The sequence below is a fragment of the Ictidomys tridecemlineatus genome, chromosome 13, assembly GCF_052094955.1.
Source record: "Ictidomys tridecemlineatus isolate mIctTri1 chromosome 13, mIctTri1.hap1, whole genome shotgun sequence".
Taxonomy (NCBI): domain Eukaryota; kingdom Metazoa; phylum Chordata; class Mammalia; order Rodentia; family Sciuridae; genus Ictidomys; species Ictidomys tridecemlineatus.
In genome coordinates this window covers 94782153-94804388 of record NC_135489.1, presented here as the reverse complement: position 1 = coordinate 94804388, position 22236 = coordinate 94782153, and the positions used below count along the sequence as shown (strand labels likewise).

Sequence of the window (22236 nt, the reverse complement as noted above, 5' to 3'; positions counted from 1 at the left end):
CATCTGCTCTATAAATGGCTTCAGGGTTTGCACAAGGCACTTGCTGGAGACAGAATTACCAGCGCTGGAAAACCCTGGCCGCTTCTCCCTGGGCTTCTGCCACCTGTCAGTCTCCTCCTGGGAGGCCCACCCAGCACCCTAGGCGTGCACGGAGCAACCGTGGCCTGCCGAGTGCCAGGGTCCTGAGTGCAGCTGGACAGCTGGGGGTCCGTCTCCTGCCTGTGGGCAAATGGCAGGTGAGAGATCTGACACCGGTCTCTGCCACCTGATGTTATCTAGGCCCAAGGGTTTGAGGGAGAAATAGAAGTCACCGGGAGACCCAGTAGCTCCGCCAAGGCGGGCCCTGAGGTCAGTCAGGCACTTCTTGCCAAGCTGCTTGAGACCTCCCTTGAGAACAAGGTGGTCACTGTGTGTTCTGGTCATTAGTCAGCTTTCTGCATGGCTGGTCTTGCCCGATTCGGGCACCCCAGGCACTACCCTGGGGACAGGCTCTCAGGTCTAGAGAGGGCCCGGCACAGGGTGGGTTTTGTGAGCAGCTCATGGCTCCCTCAAGCTGCAATCATTCTCGCTCACCAGGTGAGATGTGGGGGCGCGGGGAGTCCCTGGGCCTTGGCAGCTGGAGGGGAAAAGGCAGAGTGAACTGGTGGCATAGAGGCCAGCTGCTCCTCCTGGACACAGGACTCCTCTCACCATCCTGGCTCTCACACACCCAGTCACTGCCAGGGCACATCCCCCAAGAAAACATGCAGAGGATAGAGACAAGGAGGACCTTGGGAAGCAGGAGGATGCCTCCCCAGAGGGCACAGCCCCTCCTACCATCTCCCCCAAGGGTAGGTACCCTGAGGCACAGGTGCAGGGTGAACCACAGTCAGCATGGGCTACTCAGGGTCAGCAGGCACACATGTCCCCAGCACTGGCTCCCAGGACCCACCCCACCCACTCCTACCAGCCACATGGCCACCAGCCTACTAGGGGCAACAGGGGCCACAGGGCAGGGCCGTTGCTCATCCCTGGAGTCTCGAGGTAGAAAAGGAGAGGGTCACCTGCCCTCACCTACGCAGGCCAGGAGAATGGGGAGGGAGGCAGTTCCCCATGCCCTGGATCCACATACACCCAGTCACTGGAGGTGACTCAGAATGTAGCACCCACATCTGCTGTTGGTCCATCCACCAAATCTCCCAGCAGCGCCAAGAGCTAAAGGGGCAGCCCTGACCGGGGAGAAATGGGCCCCTGCTGGGGCAAGAATACTGACCCCAACACAGATGGTGCCCAGGGGATCCTGGGAGGGGATGGGAAGGCATCAGAGAAGCCCTGGTGGCCCCAGTCTTAGCAACAGCCACTTCCTTATCTGTAAAATGAGCAAAGGGCAGAATCTTGCAAAACTGCAGCCTGAGGCTCAGCATGGGGTCTCAGATCCCCGCCCCCGCCCTGGGGTGCTCCTGGTCACACCCATTTCTAGAGCTGCCCAGGGCCTCTGGTGTAACTGGAGCCAAGACCTGCTGTCCAAAAAGCTTGCAGAGAGGCCCTGCACTCACAGGTACCACGGGAAAGGCCCGCAGGAGCAGGTGACCCCACAGGAGTCTTCTCCAGCGCCGACCCATCTCTGTGCCACTCAAAGAGTAAAAGTCAACACCAAAGATAAAATGAAATCCCTCAGCAGTGCCAAAAATACCTCCCCACGGGATGAGGCTCAGCGGGCGCCAGCTTCCACAGCAGCAACTGTTGCTATGGAGACCAGGCTCCAGACAGGGCACAGAGACGGACAGAGAGGGGGCCGGTCAGCTGGTGGGGGACTGCGAGGGGGACAGCTCGAGGGACTGGGGGAATGGAAAGGTGGAAAGGGGGCCAAGGTGGATGGAGGGGGGCAGCCGGAATGGGAGAGAAGAGTGGGCTGGCCTTTGGGGTCCTCTCCAGGCAATGGGGGTCTGAGGCCAAGCCTGGGCCCACTGCCATTGGACCTGCAGGCCCGGCCGGCTCCCCTCTTCCCCATGGCCGCCCCTCCCCCACCAGGGGATGACTCTGGCCCCCTGCTGACACTATGGGGACACAGTGGTCCTCTGCTTGACCCCGGGAGAGGGAGGGCCCACAGCCCTCCGGGCCTCCAGTGCCTCTCCCAGGGATTGGTGAAAGTGATCAGCAGATAAAGCCGTGGAGACAGTTTGCTCAGCAGTAAAATCTGTGGTCGCTGGCAGGAGAGAAGCAGGGTCTTTCTCAGATGTCAGCACATTTCTGATGCGAACTCCCTGCACAGAGCCCTGAGTCCTGTACTCACTGACCCCCAGCCTGGCCCAGTCCACACCTGGTCTGCGTTAGCTTATTGCCCTGGGGCTTGTAGTGCCACCAGCCCTCCAGCCCGCAGGGCCTCGACATCTGCCCACTACTGTCTGCCCCCCTGCAGGACCGGAGTATGAGCTGTGGGGAAGGAGGAATGGGCTCCCCGCCCTCTGCCTCTCAGGACCTTGTACACAGCGACGCGTCGCTAAAACTGCTTTCATATACCCTCCCCCAAGAACCTTCAAGGGCTCCCTACTACCCACCTGACTGGGAAGCCTGTTGGAACACTCCCTGAGTGAGGTTCTGCCTTCTCTGCTGGCCTCTCCAGCACTCAGGAGAACATCCCCCACACCAGTCAGCCATCCTCCGACACTCCCTCCCAAGAATGTCCCCCGTGGCTCCAGGTCCCGCTCAGAACGCCCTCCCAACACTCCCACTCTGTCAGGCATCCAGCCCTGGGCTGGGCTCTGTCCACTGGCCTGCGGTGCTGGCCAGCAGGGACAGCATCCAGGCTGCACTAACGTCCCCCAGCTTCAGGAACAGACCACCACAAACTGGGCTTACAACCACACACACTTACTCTCCCACCTGTGGAGGCCAGAGGGTGAGGCTGGTCTCACCTGGCGAAGCCGAGGGTCAGCAGAGGTGATGACCCCAGGGGCTGGAGAGAAGCTGTTCCCAGCCCTTTCCACCTTCCAGAGGAGCGGAGTCTGACGACCCTTTGCTCCCTCTTCCACAGTCACACCTCCTCCAGACCCTGGCCGCCCCCCATCTCCCACTTGTGTGGACTCTGCCGAGGAGACCAGGCCCCACAGTATCCAGGACAACCTCCCCATATCAAGACCCTTAGTCCATCTGCAGAGTCCCTTTCACTGCATATGATGTCATGTCCACAGGTTCTGGGGACCAGGACGCGGCTGCTTCCTTGATCCAGCTCCCTCTCCCCTGCCCCCACCAGACCCTCTCCTGGCCAACTGCTTCCCCTCCCACCCTCCTCTATGGCCAGCCGACAGCCAGGAGGTGCCTCTGCTTTAATTTGCTTTTCACTGAAAGAGAGAATCCTCCCCCAGCACCTCCCTCCAGCCAGCCCCACCTCCCCAGCATCCTCCAGGGTCACCACATTCGCTGCCTCCCCAGGCCACCTGCCCAGGCAGTCCCTGTCCACCCACAATCCTGAACAGCGCACTACCCCCTGGGCCAAACCCTTGGCCCACCAGGGCCCCTCAGCAAAGGACACCCAGGCTCCAGACTCAGTCAGACCACAGCCCCCAGGAAGGGCCTCTCTGATCCCCCAGGAGGCCCTGGGCCAGGCCCCTCCAGCAGGGGCACGGCTGGCCATGCATACCACAGCCCCCACCCTCCACTGCCCATGTGGACACAGACCCTGGACAGCCCTTCTTCCCAGCCCCAACAATGTCCACCCAGGGGGACCCTACAGGACCCCCACGAGGACAGCCAGCGATAGCAAGCATGGCCCACACAGGCCTCGGTGTCCCCAAGCCCTAGGAAAAGCTGCCTGCCAACCTCACGGGCAACGGGGGGACTGGCCAGCTGCAGCCACCATCCACCCTCCTGATCCAGCTTCTGTCAGGAGGCCCACCCAGCGCCTCCCACACCAACGGGATGACAGGCCACGCAAAGGCCCAGCCCTCCCCGTGTGGTGCCCTCAGGCCCCCAGTAGTTCCAATCCCTTCCCAGCAGAAGGTGTCCCCAGGCCCACAGGACAGGTGCTTCCCCCAAGTCCCCATCAAAGGGCTCCTCTTTCCCACGGAAACACCGTCAGGGCAGACGGGTTCCCTGGCAGAAGAGCCAAGGGACACACCCACACACGTGTGCACAGCGCCCAGCAGAGGCCAGCAGGGAGCCCTCACACACAGCACGGCTGGAGGCTGGGGTCAGGCCACGGGACAAGGCCCAGGGGCGTGCGCTGCACCCACGACAAGCCCACCAGAGGCCCACAGTGCAGCTGAGCACTGGGCCCTCTGGACTATGTGGGGATGGTGCCACACCCAGATCACCCCTTATCCCCCACGCCCCCAGAGCCCAGAGTATGTGGTAGGTGGAGTCAGAGGGCAAGACCCCACAGTGACCTGGGGCACTTCCAACCGGGTCTCCAGGTGGGGAGTTGGCAACCGCACCCCCCACCCCCCAGCCCTGCCAGGCCTGGGGGGCTGTGCTGTGGCCTGCAGGGGAGAGACACAAAGGGCCTTCCTGAAAACCTTCCGTAAGCTGCTCAGGGAAGCAGCCAGCAGGGCTGGAAGGTTCCAATGTCACCATCTCCGTCTCGCTCCCACCGGAGAACAGAGCATGCCTTTGTCTTTCTATCCTTGCCGTCATCAAATATTTACCAAGGCTGACAGGTCATTTCAGCCAGCCGAGAGCCAAGCAGGCTCTTCCCAGGACGAGGGGGTGGGGAGGGAGGCACAGGTGAGACAGCCGGTCCCAAACACCTGGAAGGCTCTGGGAGGCCCGGGAGGCCCAGGCCAGAGGCCAGACTGCTTCCTGCAGGGGAGTCATCATCCCCAGGGCCTCCGACCACATCCCACCAGGGGTTCAAGTCCTGGGTGTCTGGACCCAGTGCCCAGGGCTAGCAGCCAGCGCGGCTGGGTAGAGACCCTGGCCCTGCTCCCACGAGCTCTGGGCCAGCACATGCCGGCCCATCCTCCATGCTGCCTCTCGAGAGAACTTGCGGTGCGGGCCCAGCCACTGGGCTGGCAGGCAGGGCCTTGGGCAGTGGAGGACCAGGACAGTGGCCACCCACCTCCCCCAGGGAGTGCTAGGGCAGGCTCATCCACGAACAGGCTGCTGCTCAGGGTCTCTGTGGGCAGCAAACAGCATCCCAAGGAGCACAGGGGTCCACAGGTGGGGGAGGGGCTGCACGCACAGGGACTGTCCCTGAGGATCCAGAGAGGGGAAGGCAGAGTGTCCCTTCTGTCATTGTGGCATCTTATCTTCCTAAGCTTCTAGAGATTACCGCCTGGTCCTTTCTGTTTGAAAGCCTGATTCTCTGCTTCTCCTTCCCCAGCTCTGCTGCATTCTCTTTGAGCTATTGGTCTCCGCGTTCCACCCTTTTCCCTCAACCCCATCCCACCCTCCTCCTAAGCGCGGCTAGCTCGGCGGATTCACTTTGTGCCTCTTTTTACAAATGGCAAAGGCACAGCCACTGCACCCTAATGCCACATGCTACCACCCTAGGTCCGCCATTTGTGTTCCCATGGAACTTGAACGGCCATTATTAAGTCAGGTGGGACAGGGTACAGGCAGCCATCAGGCAGACCCACCCTGGACCTCAACTCTGGACACAGCAGCCAGCAAGCATGGCTGGGCAGCATGGAGACCCCAGAACAAGCCGTTAGGGTGTGTGTCATGGCCCCTCCCACCATCTTTACCGACCCAAGTGAGACCATCCCTGGGTACAGCATCGTCTCCACTCCTGGGGGTCAGAGACAAGCAGAGGCCCCCATGCAGCCCCTGCCATGCACACAGGGACAGCACACCAGCTGGGGCTGCCCTGCACATGGGACACTGCCCAGCCAGAAGAAAGAGAGGTGGTGCTAGGACCCTGCCTCCCGTCTCCGAACACACTACCCGTGCACTCGGGTGTTCACAGTGGGCACGGGAGGCACCCCAGCCTCCTCCAGGCCTGGGAGGAGGCAGCCACTGTGCACAACGTCCTTCTTCTGGCTTTGGTTGCCTGTGAAGGTCAGAGGCAGGGGACTCTCGCCCAGGGATAACCAGGTTAGGTCCGTCACTGGGCGACAAAGGCCTCGGGAGGAGGGAACTCTGAAACCCTTGTGTGCAGGGGCTGCCTCCTCACTCTCCCCCAACATCAACTTTCTCCATTTCTTTCAAAAGAGCCAAGTTCACTCCCCAGTTCAAACGTCTCCTTTTAAGAGAAGAAATTCCCTGGACTTCTCCGGGCAGAAGTCAGCAGCCTTGCTCTGGCTGACCTGGCCAGAGGGTTTCCTGATGTGAGGACTCAAGAAGGCAGCCCAGGGCACCGCTTGGCCACCAGGGGTATGAGCCCTGCTGACCATGCGGGGGTCTGTGGGGGCTGGGGAGCGCCTGTAGTCACTGACCCTGGCTGATACTTGCAGGGAGGTCTCTGGTCCAGACCAGAGGATGCGGGAAGCATCAGAGCTCAGCCCTGGGACCATCAGAGTAGCCAGGGCACCTCCCCCAAGACTCCAGGCTTTGGCCACCACCTTCTGGGAGGTCTGGGTGGCCCTGGCATAGCCAAGCTCAGAAGCTGCACCCAGTGGAGAATGAGTCTCAGGACCACATAAGGGCAGCAAGCCACAGGCCCAGCCAAGAGGGTGCAAAGGTCTATGTCCAGCTGAAAGGGAGCCAGGCGGAGCTGAGCTAGGTCTCGGTCTACCTCAAACCCACCATAAGGGGATGGCAGGCGGAGCTGACCCCAGGCCCGACTCACAACGTGGTGGGCCTCTGCCCATGCTGCCCAGCTCAGTGCCCAGGCCTCAAGAAGCTGGGCAGGATTAGTAAGGGGAGGGAGGACCCTAGGGTGGTTGGCACCACACACATTAGCAAAGATGCCACAACTGTGAAAAACGACCCAAGGATACCCAAATCAGACAAGAAGGGCTCCGACCAGCGCAGAAACTGCTGTGTGGGAGCAGAGCTTCTGGACAGTTCCACCTGCAGCTCTTTGGTGTCCGTCCCATCACCTCCCTAGGGACAGCCCCTCCAACGGTAGCCACACCCTCTGCTCCTGTGAAACCCCACACCAAGGCACCCCTCCTCCGTGGAGCAGGCCCAGAACTGGCAGGTGGGTGGACAACCAGACCCCACACACAGCCCTGCCCTGGGAGACAGGCACCCGGTGAGGCCTGAGGAAGCCACAAGGGCCCCACCCAGAGCCGGTGGACAGGTGGCAGATGGTCTCCTGGGCAGTGTCCTCCAGCTAGCTGCTCAAAGCACCCCAGGACATGGTGTCCTGGCAGCACTAACGATTCCGCTTCAGACAAAGCTGAGGCCCGAGCCCATACAGCCAGGGCCTGAGGTCAGCCTCCTCGGGCTGGCCATGGCCCTGTGCTGGAGCAGGTCCCCGCTCTGACGTCCTGGTTTCCCTGTTCCTGTTTCTGCCTCAGAAAGGGGAAAATGGCAGGACTCCCCCCGACCCCAGGAAGAGACCTGCCCCCAGTGCACAGAGGGGGCTTGGCATGGTCACTTCTGCAATCGCAGCGCTCTGGTCCCCTGCAGGAGAGGTCTGTCTGCCTCTGCGACCTGCAGGCACAGCACCAGCACCAGAAATGCATGAAGTGGCTCCATGCAGACCGGATGGGGTCTCTATGAGACCCTGAGCCCTCCAGACAATGCCAACAGGTGGAAAAACGAGCACTGGGTGAATAGAGACACAACAAGCAGACCCAACACAGAACCCCTGGTTATGTCTTAGATCCCAACAGGGAAAAGCAGGAAGAGCCCCCTGGGAAGCATGGTCCACACACCAGACAACACGCAATCGGAACTGTCCAGCCAAAACCCAAGCACGAGGCTGTATCCTGGCTCTGCTGGGACATGTCCTCGTTCCTGTCCGGAGACACCTGCTGAAATATTCAGGGGGAATCAAAACTAGGTCAGAAAAAACCCGGACACACAGAGATGCAGCCGTAGAGGAGACGTTGTGAAATACGACGGCGACTCCAACGGCTCCGTTGGTTCAAGTTTGTCAGAGTAAATGGTGGCAGGTAAAGAAGCCTGCACGGTGGCAAGGCAGAGAAAGCTGTGACAGCGGGCTGGGGTGGCAGGTGGCGAGCTGGGAGCAGCCCACACAAGAAGGAAAGGACGGTAGGTGCCTGGGGTCAGGGTGTGGGCAGGGAGGAGTACCCAGGCGTGCTGGGGTGCAGGACGTTCTGTGTGGGGGATGAGCCCGGGCAGAGGAGGCGCCCTCGCTCACAGGCACCCGCTGAGTCTGGAGGGAGGAATTAACCAAGGCAGGCACCTCCCTACCACACAACCTGCCAACCGGAATCCACACTGCCCAGCCCCAGGGAAGAGATCAAAGCCAGCGACACCAACCAAGCCTTTTCCAGATACCCCTGCAGCTAGAGAGGCCATAGGACCCAGTTCTAACCAGAGAAATCAAATAGGATCATGGACAAATATTTTATAGATTAAAATATGGACAGAGTCATTTGAGAAAGAGACTCAACTAGGCCCCGACCTAACCAGCTCCTCACTTGCTTCCTGCCTTCAAAGTGTTTACAAGCCTGGAGCTGTGGCAGCCCTCTTGTAACTAGGTGGCAACCAACTGCCAAGACATCTGAGGAGAGTTTAAGAGACAGAGAAAATGCCATGTCCCTCCTGACACTGCTAAGCGGCCTAGAGGGCCCTCAACTGGCTGCCATCTCCAGATTTCAGTTTCTAGGGAAAGGTCGGCACTGCTCAGCACCACTGGCTCACAGCTGAGACTTTTCTCAGCCCATCCACCATGAGCAAGCACGAAAGAACCAGGGGAGCAAGGACACTGGAGAGAGGGTGGTCCCTCCAGAGCAGCTTCTGGCCTGAGACAGGTGGGGGCTCCAGAGCCAACCGTCCCTGGGTCGCTCTGGGCACTGCCAACGGCACCGTCACCCAGGATTCAGGAGCCCCCGTTTCTTGCAGTGGTGCCGAGAAACAGCAGGAATATCTTCGCCGCTAGCAATTCCCCACAGTCACAGCCCTCCTCAGAGCCCACTCTGATCTCACAAGACACCTGTGCAAAGAAAAGGAAGAGGCTGGGACCCTTATCTCCCAGCCGCCCCGCCCGCAGAGCTTCCCAACACAGGGGCGTTTTAAAGACTCCGCTAAGTCTGCAGCGGGCGGGGTGCCTCGACCAGCGCTCCTCCAGCCCATCTAGTTACAGCCGCCCTGTCTGCACCCTTGAACACTCGTGGGACACAGCAGGAGAAAGGGCCCGCGCGAGGTGGCATGAGCCGCGATTCTGCCTTGGACGTGAGCTGCCCTCTGGGTCTCCTTTCTCTTCACTGAAAACAGAATTCTAAGGACCCATGGGCTCACACATGAGCTCAGAACCCAAGAAAGTCCTCAGCAAACCAGAACTTCCTCCCTTCCCTTCCTGCCCTTGGCCAATGGATGTCCTGGCTACACCTGGGTGTCCTACAGGTCTGGGCTCCAGGCCTGGACCTCCCTCCAAGAGGCCCCTGGGGCCGCACACAGAAGCAGCCCCGGGCAAACTCACCGGGACTCAGGTCACCGAGCCTCTTGGCCAGTGTCCTGAGCCCTTCTCCACCCTGCTGGCCTGCCTGCCCTCACGTCTGCACAGTGCTCCTGTCCACATCTTTAATCTCTAGAATCATCCTGGATACCATGCACCCTGAACACTCTCATGGCCGGCTGCCCAGGTGCTCAGGGAGGTGGGTGGGAGGGGCCATCTACACGGGGGCCCCCAGCATTTCCACGAGGACACAAAGACCCTCGACTCAGAGGCCCTGGAAGCACACGCTCAGGGAGCCCTTGACCCAGGACCACCTCCCCATGACCAGAGGCTCTGTCCAGCTCTGCCCCCACCTCCCCGAGAGCAGGGCAGGGCTGGCCTCTCTGAAAAAGAAGGAACTCATGGGGCCAGAATAGTAGGTCAAAAACCAGGAGCCAACCCAGAATCCTTGCCCCCCCCACCAGCCAACAGCTTTAAAAGATGATCTAGAAACAAGTAAAAAAATTGATTTTTAAAAGCTGACTTTGGAGCTGCATTGTTTAAAATATATATATATAAAGATATATGTGAACAAGAACAGAATATAATATGAAAAATAAAAGCATCTGAATTCAGCCAGGTGCAGTGGCCCATGCCTGTCATCCCAGCAGCTCTGGAGGCTGAGGCAGGAGGATCGAAAGTTCAAAGCCAGCCTCATCAACAGTGAGGCAATAAGCAACTCAAGTGAGACCCTGTCACTAAATAAAATACAAAATAGGGCTGGGGATGTGGCTTAGTGGTCAAGTGCCCCTGAGTTCAATCCCCAGTACCAAAAAAAAAAGTAACTGTATTCATGAATTATAGGTGACTTTTTTTCCCCAGTGTTTGCAAACTTAACTTCTTTCACATAGTTGTACTCCTTTTTAAAAATCAATTCACTCTTTTACAGAGAAGTTCTAGGTTTCCGGGAGGGTTGAGCAGACAGTACAGAGTTCCCTGCACTCCCACACACCCACACAGGCTCTCCTACTGCTAGCAGCTTGCCTTGATGTGGTAAGTTTATTACAATCAATGAGCCAAAATAGATACTTCATTATTCACTGAAGTCCAAAGTTTACTCTCGGGGTTAGAGAGTCTGTGGGTTTGAACAAATGGAAATGACATGGAGCTGCCACTATTCTATCACACAGAATAGTTTCACTGCCTTAAAAATCCCGGGTGCTCCACCTCTTTATCCCTGTCCTCCCTGACCTCCGGCAACTGTTGGTCCTTACTGCCTCGGTGGCTTCACCCCTTGCAGCACGTCAGATCGCTGCCATCATACAGCACACAGGCTTTCCAGACTGACTTCTCTGACTTAGGCATCCGAGTAGAAGATTCCTCCAGGTCTCTCCATGGCTTGATAATGCCATTCATTTTTTCAGTGCTATGTAGCATTCCATTGTCTGGATGTACCACAGTGTATTTACCCATGCATCTTCTGAAGGGCATCTTGGTTGCTTCTAAGTTTTGACAATTATGAATAAAGCTGCTGTAAACATCCGTGTGTAGGTTTTTGCGTGGACATGTTTTCAGTGTTTCATGTTTGGGTGAATACCAAGGAAAGAGATTGCTGGGTTGTTTGGTAAGAACATGTCTTATATTGTAAGAAACTGCCAGTCTTCCAAAGTGGCTGCGCCATTTTGAATTCCCACCAGGCATGAAGGAGGAGGATTCACTGGCTCCACGTGGTCACCAGCGTTTGGTGATGTCAGAGTTCTGGAGCTGGACCCTTCTACTAGAGGTCTCGCAGTATCTCACTGTGGCTTTAATCTGCATTTCCCTGTTGACATATGATATTAAGCATCTTTTCATATGCTTATTGGCCATCTGGTTGTTTGTTTTCTTATTGTTGAGTTTCAAAAGTTCTTTGTGTGTTTTGGAAGGATCCCTTATCAGACGTGCCCTCTGCAAATATTTTCTCCCAGTCTGGGACCGGTCTTCTCATTCTCTTAACAGTGTCTTTCACAGATCAGTTTTTTTTTTTTTTTTTAATTTTAATGAAGTCCAGCTTATCAATCATTTCTTTCATGGACTGTGCCTCTGGTGTTGTCTCTAAAATAATCATTGCCAAACCCAAGGTCACCTAGATTTTCTCCTACATTATCTTCTAGGAGCTTTACAGCTTTGAACTTCACACTTAGGTCTGTGCTCAGTTTTAAGTTGATTTTGTGAAGAAGGTAAAGTCTCTGTCTAGATTGTTTTTTCCTGGTACTGGGGACTGAATCCAGAACCTTGCACATGCTAGGTGAGTGCTTTACTGCTTAGTACATGCCCAGCACCAGATTTGGTGTTTTGCATACAGATGTCCAATTGACCCCTTGTTGAAAAACACCATGTTGCTGGGCACGGTGGTGCACACCTGTAATCCCAGCAGCTCGGGAGGCTAAGGCAGGAGGATCACAAGTTCAAAGCCAGCCTCAGCAACTTAGTGAGGCCTTTAGCAACTCAGCGAGACCCTGTCTCAAAATAAAAAAGAGCTGTTATGTGGCTCGGTGGTGCAGTGCCCCTGGGTTCGATCCCTGGTACCAGAAAAAGAAAAGACTATCTTTGCTCCATTGAAATATCTTTGCTCCATTATCAAAGACCACTTGGCTTTCCCTGTGTGGATCTATTTCTGGGCTCTCTATTCTGTTCCATTGATCTATCCATCCACCCTTCCTCCAATACCACACTGAACACTTTTAGTCTTTTCCAAAAAATTCTAGAATATATTTAATGGAAGCTAACTTAAATTAGAGGTGGTAATCAAATACTTAAAGAAATAGAACTGGATGGGAAAACTCTTGGAAGCACAGGAAAACTTACAACAATCTTCTTTTTTTTTAATTTTGTACCACTGAGCTACATCCCAACCTGTTATATTTTGAGACAAGGTCTCACTGAGTTCTTGAGGCTAGCCTCTAACTTTCGATCCTCCTGCCTCAGTCTCCTGAGTAGGTGGGATTACAGGTATTTACCACCGGATCTAGTTCAACAACCTTCCGGTTGCCACACTTCAAAACTTCACCATCCTCTCCTCTCAGGGCTTCTCTACCCAGACAGGGTTCCCCCAACTCATAGTCCTAGATTCTCCATGGTCAGAGGCAGATCCTGACTTGCTTTCCAAAAATGCCTTTCACACACTTTTCCTTATCTGCAGCTCAAATGGTAAGACAAAGGCAGCCAGGTGCCTCAGGCTCTGCTGCCCCTTGCATCACACAAGGGCAGGGGCACAACCAGCCCCACCAGGTTCAACCTGCTTGCTCTCCACTACACATCTCATCAGGGCCTTTTTCAGGAGGTGAGAAGAGGGTACACTCTGGCTGATGCTTCTCTCAACTGTCCTGTGGCCATAAGGGTCAGCTAGCACCATCCCCCTGCACACAGGAGTAAACCAAGGCTCAGAAAGGCAGGCACTTCCCATGCTGTACCAGGGCAGACCTTCTCCCCAGGAACGCTAGCTTGCACAGGGACCCCCGTGGCCAGGATCTTTGGTGGAGTTTCCTGGTCCAGCTGTGGGGCTCCAGTGCCCTGCATCCCGCCACAATCGCTCAACCAACGTAGACTGCAAAGGAGACCAGACACACAGCCCAGAACTCTGCTGGACTGGGTCAAGTTCTCCTCCGCCACAGCAGTAACGCAGAGCCCCGTGCCGTCACCTTGGGCTTCTTCCAGCGGTGGCCTGAAGCCAGGCTCAAGCCACAAGCCCCAAGAGACACCCACAGGGGCAGAAGAGCCACGCTCTCAGCAAATCCAGGCTTTCTGGAAGGTTGAGTGGCAGGCGGCCCAGGCGGCCCTTCACGGCGCTCCCTCCAACCTCATGACAGCCACTCCGGGCAGGGCTGCAGCAACTGGCCCCTGTCTCCTGGCCTGACTTGAGGCCCACCCCCCTCTGGGGTTCAGTCTTGCTCCTGAGCTGACCACCCAGACCCCCAAAGACAGGTTCTGCCTAGGAGAGCCTGCTCCCCACGAGGACCACCTTCGCTGCCTACAGGATGGTCAAGTTGAAGTCAAGCACGTTACGAGCCAAGACCTGATCCTCCCCCAAATCCGCTTCCCACCTCCTTCTCAGAGGACAGCGGCCGCACCCTGCCAGCCCAAAGCTCTGCTGTTACCCCAACTCCCACCTTCAGTTCCAACCTGCAGCAAATCCTGGGCTCTCCTCCTTCAAACACACCCAGAATCTGACCCTGCTCCCCACCCAGCCCCACTCTGCAGGTAGAACCCTTTGCCTTGCCTGCTGGCTGGCCCCCTGCCCCACCTGTCCCCACATCAGCCAAGGAACCCTGTCAAAACCTCAGTCTGCTCTCACCCCACCCCTTCTCTCAGAAGCTCCTAGCATGGCTCCCACCCTCAAAGAAACCAAGTCCTGGCCATACCTACAGGTCTCCCTGTATGTCTGATACCAGCTGATTTCTCCTCTGTGCTGAAATGGCTCTAACCTCAGGTCCTTTGCACGTCTGTTCTCTGCCTCCCTGTTCAGTGGCTCGCTCCTCCCTCCTCAGGGCCTTCTCCTAAGCACCTTGCACTCCCTCCACCATGGTATCCACCAGATCTGCTAATATGGTCTCACATCTACTCATCTTGTGTGTTCTGGGTCATGATCTGTCCCGTCCTCGATAGCCCTCCCAGGTCTGGAGCTCAGGGTCACCAGCCTGCACCGAACCCTGCCCCTTCCTCTGATGTCACCTCTGGCTAGCAGAGAGAATGGCCCCACATCCACAGAGCCTGGCCCCACCTTAGAGCTACCCCCTCGGAACCATGAAGCAAGTTAGGGGACGCCCAACCTTCCAGGTGACAAAGTGACTGGGAGCATCCCCGGCCAACTCTTACTCCAGGAGCCTGAGGCTGACACAGCCATCACCTAGCCCAGGTCCTTCGCCCCCGAGTGCTGTTTAGCCATTCAGCTAGCGCCAGGTCCCGGCTCCGTCGGCAGAAGGAAGCAACAGTCACACACCGCCTGGGCCTCGTGCAGCCCTAACAGGTCCCCAGGCCTCTTGGGCCCCTTCCCGTGAGCTGGTTGGCCCCTGCCTTGCCTGGCTGGCATCCTTATGACCGCATCAAGGTCACCCAGGCCTCAGTTTTATCTCATGGCCACTCTGCCCACTTCTTGTAAGAAAGATCAAGGGTGCGGTGTCCACCTGCCCCAGCCCCCGCGGGTGCTCAGCAGGGCATGTAGAGAGACGAGGAGACAGCCATCTCTACTGTCACAGGCAGTTCTGGTGCCGGTGCTGCACAAGGCATATTTGATTGTCCTCTCAGGCTTCCTCACAGGTCACAGAGCTGAGAAGACATTGCTAAGGGACAGCAGGAGAAACCAGCAGCGTGTGCAGGTTTGCCCCTCACGTGGGAGACCATCCTGGCCTCTCTCTCAGGGCTCAGAAGGGCAATGCGGCTTACTCTGAGTCACACAGCAACCTGGCCCTAAACCAGGCTCAGCTGGGCACCTCTGAAGTCCAGGGCCTCTGAGGACACCTCAGAAGCACATGTCCAACTGCCCAGAAATGGCTTGCAACAGGGGACAAGCCACAGTGCCGCACCCTCTTCTGCCCCGCCCCCCCACCCATGATGGCAGCCACAGCTTAGGCGGCTCGTGGTCATTGCTGACCACACACACCTCATGACACCACTCAGGGGGAGGAGGGGACCTTGAGTGCTGGGGTGCCCACATTTCTATGGCAGGACAGCCGTCTCCACAGGCCTAAGGACACCCAGCACCAGCCTTTCTCGCCAATCAAAACAAAACCTCGGTCAGGGTGAAGCGTGAAACTTCTCACCCAGGAACACAAACTCAGCGCTGCCACCCAGCCCACGCCAAATCCCAGCTCCCTCAACAGAAGGAAGCAACAGGAAGTCTCACACACACACAGGCAGGCCACCACCTGAGCCGGAGCCCTGGCAGAGAGTCTGGTCTCTGTGAGGAACCCCACTACTTCCCCGTGCCCCCCCATCCCTGTCCCCACCCCTCCGGGCATCAGTAGGGTGGGGGTGAAGGCAGGCCAGGCAGCAGTCGGGGCCCCACACAAGGCCACCGATGCAAAGCATGCAGGCTCTTGAGAGGTGGGAACACAGCTCTGAGATGGCCATCAGCACCTCACAGTGCAGCAGGAGGACCCCTCTCGTGGCTGGGTGGCCCAGGGACCTCTCTATCGGGTCCTCCAGCTGGCAAGGCTCAAGCAGGGCAGAACTGGACGCCCCAGCCCCCCTTCTCTTTAGGCCCTGCTCTGCAAGGGCCCAGCCAGTGCTGAGAGTCAGAAGTGAAGTTCTCCACAAGGCAGATGGATCCCCGAACCTGGCCTGGGGCCCCGGTCACCATCCAGGGAACACAGGTCCCAGACCAACAGGGCACAGTGGCTTTCTGTGGAAGGCAGGGTTACAAAGGGTCTGAGACCCTGCCTCTCCTGAAAGTAGAGGACACGGACAGGGTCCCCTTCCGCCCCTTCCCCAGGGTCCCCGAGGGACAGAGCAGAAGCAGGCAGGGCCAGGAAAGGTCAGCAGGCCACCTCAACAGGTTCTGGACAGTGGTCGGGGCGTTTTCCCAGGACCCATGGCCAACAAGGGAAGAGGGATTTCTAAGTCACATGGGACAGTGTCAGCTCGGTCACCCATGTAGTCAAGAGTTAAGGACGACAGGAAAGTCAACATCCGGAGGCGGGAACAGGTCACCAACACAAGGCACCCCGAGAGGCAGCCATGGGGATGCACCGGGTTCCCTATCACCGCTCTGTGGCCACAACACGCCAGGAGCACCTCGGTGCCACCCCCTTCTAGGCGCTGTCATCCCTGTGCTGTGACTTTGCCCTGCCAGGCACGTGTCTCCCACACCACAGAGGTGAGCCTCGATGGAGGCTGAGCAATGCCCAGGTGGGACCCCAGCAGCCAGGTAGCCATGCCCAGAGCCGACGGGGGAGTCCTAAGCTGCCTGGCAGGCTGTCTGATGGGAAAGGGGTCTATACAGGACCAGAGCTGGCCAAAGAGGGCCAAGGCCACATGGGATAGTCCCAGGAAAGAGAAGGGGTGTGGGAAGGAGATGGGAGTCTGACAGTATTTTCACTTCCTTCATGGTCACTGTAACGGGCTTTGGTGCCAAAACCAGAAGTTCACTCAAAAGCTATTTTTCAAATGGCTTACTCCCCATACCAATAACAACCCCGACCATAATAACAGTTCCAGTTTCGGTTCTGGCCCTCTAGAGAGTTCAGGTGCGGCATCTTGCCCTTGGAGGTGAGATGAGCACACACAGTTCTCCCTGCAAACTTCTTTCACCACCGAGTCATGGGAGGAAATCAGATGTCCTCTAAGCTACTCGCTAGGTCCAAGACCGGGATATTTCTGCCCCTTAGCAGGGAACCCTGGACAGAGTCAGCAAGCAATGCACCTCTCCGGTCTCCAGTGGGGGGGAAAGGGGCCCAGAAGACCCCAGCCCAACCAGGTCACGAAAAGGAAACGGCCACCAGGCAGACTCCGGCATACCCAAAGGGAGGAGGCCACTGCCCGCAGAGGCACTCTGGGCCAGCAGAGAGGGACAGAGACCCAGAGACCACAAGGCCCCCCTGACTGAAGGCAACACTCTGACAGACTGTCCCTCCACCGTGCAAACCTGGGCTCCCAGGAGGCCCCTCTCCCAGTGCCCAGAAACACTGGGGACCAGGAGGCAAAATGAACCTCACCACACTGTGCAACGACAAGGCACCCACCCCTGGCACAAAGCCAACCTGGCTCGCAAGAGTGGCCACCTGTCGCCCTCCACCAGCCAGGCAGGCCCTCTGCACTGTTGGTCGGTGAGGCCTGACCCTATACCACACCCAGGAGTGACCCTCTCTCAAGGACTCCAGCGCTCCTGCCCTAGTCCCCGTCCCGACACAGGGGCTTCTTCCGTGTAGAACCCCTGCTGCCTCCATCACCCCACTCAGCCCAGTCACCACACAGGGGACCCTGGGAGGGTTCCATCCTCCACTCCAGGCTCATGTCCTTCTTCCCTGGTCCCAAAAGGCCCCTTGCCAACTCCTCTTGGGTGGCCTCAGGAGGTTACTCCATGACCCCATGACCTCACGGTTTGGGATGAGGAGGTCCCAGGCTAAACCTGTCACACAAGAGGTTCTCAGTAAAGGGGCTCTTCTGAGTTGGTTCAGAACTCTGCCAGAGAAAACCCTCCCACATCAGTCCCGGCAGAGGGAGGTGGCCTTCCGGCATGTACCTCGGCCTGGGTGAACAGGAGAGGCACCTCTTATTGGGGGAGTGTGGGGATAGCTTCCCCACCAACCGGGAGGGGGTGCCTAGTAACCCCAGGGCAAGGAACAGCACTCTCTAGCCCAGAAACCACCCCCAACCTTTCCACTCCTATCTAGAGCCAAGGAGAAAAGACCCCTGGATGGAGGCCAAGCCCCACCCCGCTGCCCTGCTCACCACAGGCAGACCCAGCGACTGAACGGACGGACGGCCTTTCCTTAAAGGGAAGGAGAATTAACAAGCTCCCAGAGTCATATGCTCCTGCACTGCCTCAGCCAGATCAGCAGGCTCAGGCTGCCGAGGTCTAACTCACATCCAGCCTGCTGCAGCACTCCTCGGCCCTCCGCCCGCAGTGGCATTCTGAGGCCACAGCACCAGTGCGTGTTGGGAGAGCCATGCTGGTCATCTAGCCAGAGCAGGGAGGTGGGAAGCCAAAGCTCCTACCAGGCTCCAGAACCAAGAATCCCCACTTCCCCTTCCTGGATCCTCCCTCCCCTCTGCCTCTCACAGAGGCAGCAGGAACACAGGGTGCGCACACCCCAGGACCCCAGCCCTCGGAGCCTGCCCCATCCACATGTCCATTCTATTCCATCAAGGCCATCTCTTGCCCCCGAGGCCACCTTCTGGCAAGGCTTAGAATCTGTGGTGCAGGTGGGAGGAGCGAGGATCTCCTCAGCCCCTCCTGAAGGACCCTGAAGGACACCACAGACCCCTATCACACCAAGCCACACAGAACCACGGAGGAGAGGCAAGACCTTGGAGCTCTTGGTCTTGGGGGAAGGGAGTGTGGGGACAGCTTCCCCACCAACCGGGAGGGGGTGCCTAGTAACCCCAGGGCAAGGAACAGCACTCTCTAGTCCAGAAACCACCCCCAACCTTTCCACTCCTATCTAGAGCCAAGGAGAAAAGACGGTCAACACCCACCAAATGAGCCCGGCTTGCACACCCCGGCAGGTCACCCTGCAGGGGCTGGAGGACACAGTAACCGAATCCCATTTCTGGGCCAAAAATGCAGGCATCCTGCAGTGTGGCCTGCGGCCCTGGCACCCAGCTTGCCCTGGCTCGCCCAGCCTGCGTCAGCCTGGAAGGCCAGCTAACTTTACAGGCCAGTGGGGTAGGCTTACACCTCCAGCCAGCGCTCTCCCAGGCCGGCCTCTGCCTGACAGCTGCCCCCTCCCAAAGAGGGAGGGCCTGTAAACACCCCCTGTGACAGGAGCTGCCTCCTCTTCCAAGGCTGGCCTAGGGTGGCCTTTTATATAATCTTCCAGGGCCTGGGCTGACACAGCGAACGTGAGGGCAAGGTTAAGAAATTTGCATGCCCAGAGTCTTTGCATCCAAGAAAAAAGAAGGGAAGGAAAAAACCCACTGGCGTTTTGCATGACTTGGATTTAAGGGCTCTCACACATCCAACTGGTGAAGAGATGGAGCCCTGGGAGCACCTAGAGGCTATGCACAGGGCTTCCAAAGCTTGCTCAGCAGGTCCCAGGACAGCACCAGGCACCCTCCCCGGGTCACAGATCCCTGGGTCAGAGGAAGTCCTGCAGATAGCCTGTAGGCTGAGGCACCTACACCTTCCAGGACACAGGAAGCTACTAATTTAAGGGCAGTTGAGAGGCTCCAAACTACCCTTTGAGAGGTCTTGACGCCCTCACACAGCCTCTAGGCTCTATTGGATCAGTGAAGTGGGTTAGGAGGGCTCTTCAAGGTACACAGCCCCCAAGTGCCCCCTCTCTAACGCCCCCCACAGCATGGACACACACAGTACAAAGCCCAACATTGACCTCTGCCATCAAGTGGGCTGACAAGCCCCAGTCAGCACAGACACAGATCGGCCTCTTGTGCGCTGTCCACACAGGCCACCCACACAGAAGGTGACACACTCGGCAGCCCCCGCCATCCTCAGGGCTGCCTAAGGCCAGCTCAGGAGCAAGGACGCGCCCAAGGACGCATCCTCACACAGCCCACCTGCGGGCAGCGAGCCCTCACCTGCAGTTCGCACCAGGCCACCTCCACCCAGGTCTCGGTGTCCAGACCCTTGTAGACTGTCTTGAAGGAGCCCCGGCCCAGCTCGATGTCAAACTTAAGAAAGCGGCCGTCCAAAGAGGTGGCCACGGCCTTGAGATCGTCCTCGTCGTCCTCCTCCTCCTCCGGTTCATCCTTCCGTGCGCGCCCGGGCTCAGGCTTCGCCTCGGTGGCTCCAGCGTCCTCCTGCCTCGCCGCCGCAGCGTCCTCCTCCCGCGGGCCACCGTCGGGGACCTGCGCGGTTGCCGCAGCAGCAGGGTCCGGGCTGGGCTCACGGGCGCCCGCAGGCTCCGGGCCGGGGTCCGAGGGGGTTCCTGGGGCGCCCGGAGGCGCTGCAGGCGCGGCGGGCGCGGGGGCGGCGGGGCGGCCACGGGCGCGCTCTGCGATGAGGCGGCGCGTCTTGCAGAGCAGAAGCACCCGGCGCTGCAGGGGCTGCGGGGGCTGTGCGCTCTGTGCCTCGGTGGCCTCCAGGCCCGGTGGCTCCTCCTGGTCCGACTCTACCACGCTGCGCCGCAGGAAGCGCTGGGGCCCGGGCCGCGCCGCCCTAGCCCGCGGCTCCGCCATGCCCGCGGGCCCCGCGCCGCGCCCGGCCTCCATCAGCGCGCCGGGGGCGTCTCGGCGGCCGCCATCGCGGTCCATCTCTGCGGGCCAAGGACACACAGGCCCGCGTGAGCGCCGGTCCCGCCGCACCTGCCCGAGCCACGGGATGAGACAGCGCCGCCCCGGGGCCCGCGCCCTGCCCAGCCCCGACCTCGGAGGGGGCCTGCCGGGCTGTCCCTGGGGGCTCCGGAGAGAGGGGCTGCAGACTGCACTGGGAGGTCCGGATTGGAAGGGGGGACGTGCCCTGCTCAGCCCCGGGCTGCGGAGAAGGCCTGTCCTGGGCTGTCACTGGGACCCTGAGAGGGAGGACCTGCTGGATGTCCCTGAGGGCCCGGAGGGACTGCAAAGGGACCAGGAGGCCGGAGAAAAGGGGCCCAGCCCCCAGGCCCGGGAGGAGGGCCTGCTGGGTTGTCCAGGGGGACGCTGCAAAGGGGACAGGGAGGCCTGGGGCGGGGGGAGGCACCGGCCAGGCGGCCGCTCCACAAAGGACGCGGGCCCGGGGCGCGGGAGGGGCGCGCGGGGAAGGGGCTGCGGCGGCGCGGCGCGCACACAAAGGCGGCGGGCGGGAGGGCTCGGCACTCACAGGGCGAGCGGGCGCCGTCCATGCCCGCGGCCGGGTGGCCAGAGAGGGCGAGGCGGGCGAGGCCGCGCTCCAGGGCCAGGGTCCGCGCTTGGGGCCGGGTCTGCGCTGGGGCGGGGTCCGCACTAAGGCGGGGGTCGTAGCGCTGCTCCGCTCCTGCGCGCTGCTCCCTTCGGGCCGGGCCACTGCGGGACCGCGCTCCCGCGTGCTCCTGCCGGCTCAGCGCGCCTCCGCTCCCGCACCGGCTCCGACCCAGCGCGCGGGGAGGGCGGGGCGTCCGCTCGTCCCGCCCCCGGCTGGCGCGCGGGGCGGGGCCTGGCACGCCCACCTGGCTTCGGGCGCGCGCCGACACCTGCGGAACCTCTCCTGTTGCCTCCACAGCGGCTGCCGCATCCAGGCCAACTCCTGACCTGTGAAGCTCTTTAGAACACTCCGCAGGGCTGTTGGCCATGCAGGGCCCCCATTTTTCCCTGGGAGGCGATAGCAGGCTCCTTGCCTCACAGTACCATAGCCAGAGCACCAGACCTGGGAACCTGGGTCCCGACAAAATGGGTATTTAGGAAGAGGACCAGGGTACCCTACCCTCAGGAGCCCAAGCCCGGGCTAAACACAGTCAGGGATGAGAGTGTCCTTCCTGCCCTTGCTGTATTTACACCGTCTACGAGCGTCTCGGGATGACGGATAGCAGTGATCATGGAGCAACAGAGGCCCCGAAGGTAGAAGCTACCTACTCTAAAGTCCAGAGTTCCCAATACCGAGTCTGCGCTAGAATACGGTGCCTGGGGGCGTGGAGAGACTTTCAGAAATCCCTCGACCCAAAGTTCTCTTCATCTCTCACCTCTGCAGAATGCCGCCTCTTCTGGGCATGATCTCTCCCTCCAACTTACTCCTCTCAACTCCCACAGGCAAGCCCCACTTGTGGGCATCTCTGAATCTCACTGCAGGGGGTAGACTATGGCCAGACTGTACTTATTTCTAAGTACTGCTCCAGGCACCAGGTTGAACTAGCACCTCACCCTCACCCAATCCTCCAAGACCTGTATCTCACAGTCACTGCACCCGCTTCCAGGTGAGGAAACCAGGGCGCAAGGGAGATGTCAGAGTATTCTCATCTCAGTATCCACACCCCTGGTGTGGCACCAGGTCAGATCTGCACAACCATTTAGAGATGGATGAGCATGGTCTATTGGCCCTGGAGCCTTTGGCACAAAGCAACTCATGTGACATAAAAGCCAGCAGAGTAGATACCAAGCATTCACAATTAGAGGGAAGCATGTTCCAATCCAACTGTCACCCAGCACAGCAGGACTTCCTGGGCCCTGCTGGGCGCTAGCAGCAGGTGCTGGCGCCAACT

General features: G+C 59.0%; 1 protein-coding gene across 12 annotated transcripts in view; it reads right to left on the bottom strand.

The window, feature by feature from the left end:
- Wnk2 (WNK lysine deficient protein kinase 2) overlaps positions 1-21152 on the bottom strand; it is a 121312-nt gene extending 100160 nt beyond the window's left edge. For 7 of the 12 annotated variants that reach the window (XM_078030609.1, XM_078030611.1, XM_078030612.1 and 4 more), the window contains exons 1-2: positions 20886-21151; positions 19667-20343 (exon numbers count right to left, since the gene is read on the bottom strand). In XM_078030609.1, coding sequence (XP_077886735.1) covers positions 19667-20341 — 675 coding nt within the window. In that variant the 5' untranslated portion in view covers positions 20342-20343; positions 20886-21151. Of the gene's footprint in view, positions 1-18604; positions 18692-19666; positions 20344-20885 lie in introns of those variants that run through there. The other 5 variants (XM_078030608.1, XM_078030616.1, XM_078030618.1 and 2 more) reach the window with 2 other exon arrangements.
- Between the last annotated feature and the right edge of the window lie 1084 nt (positions 21153-22236).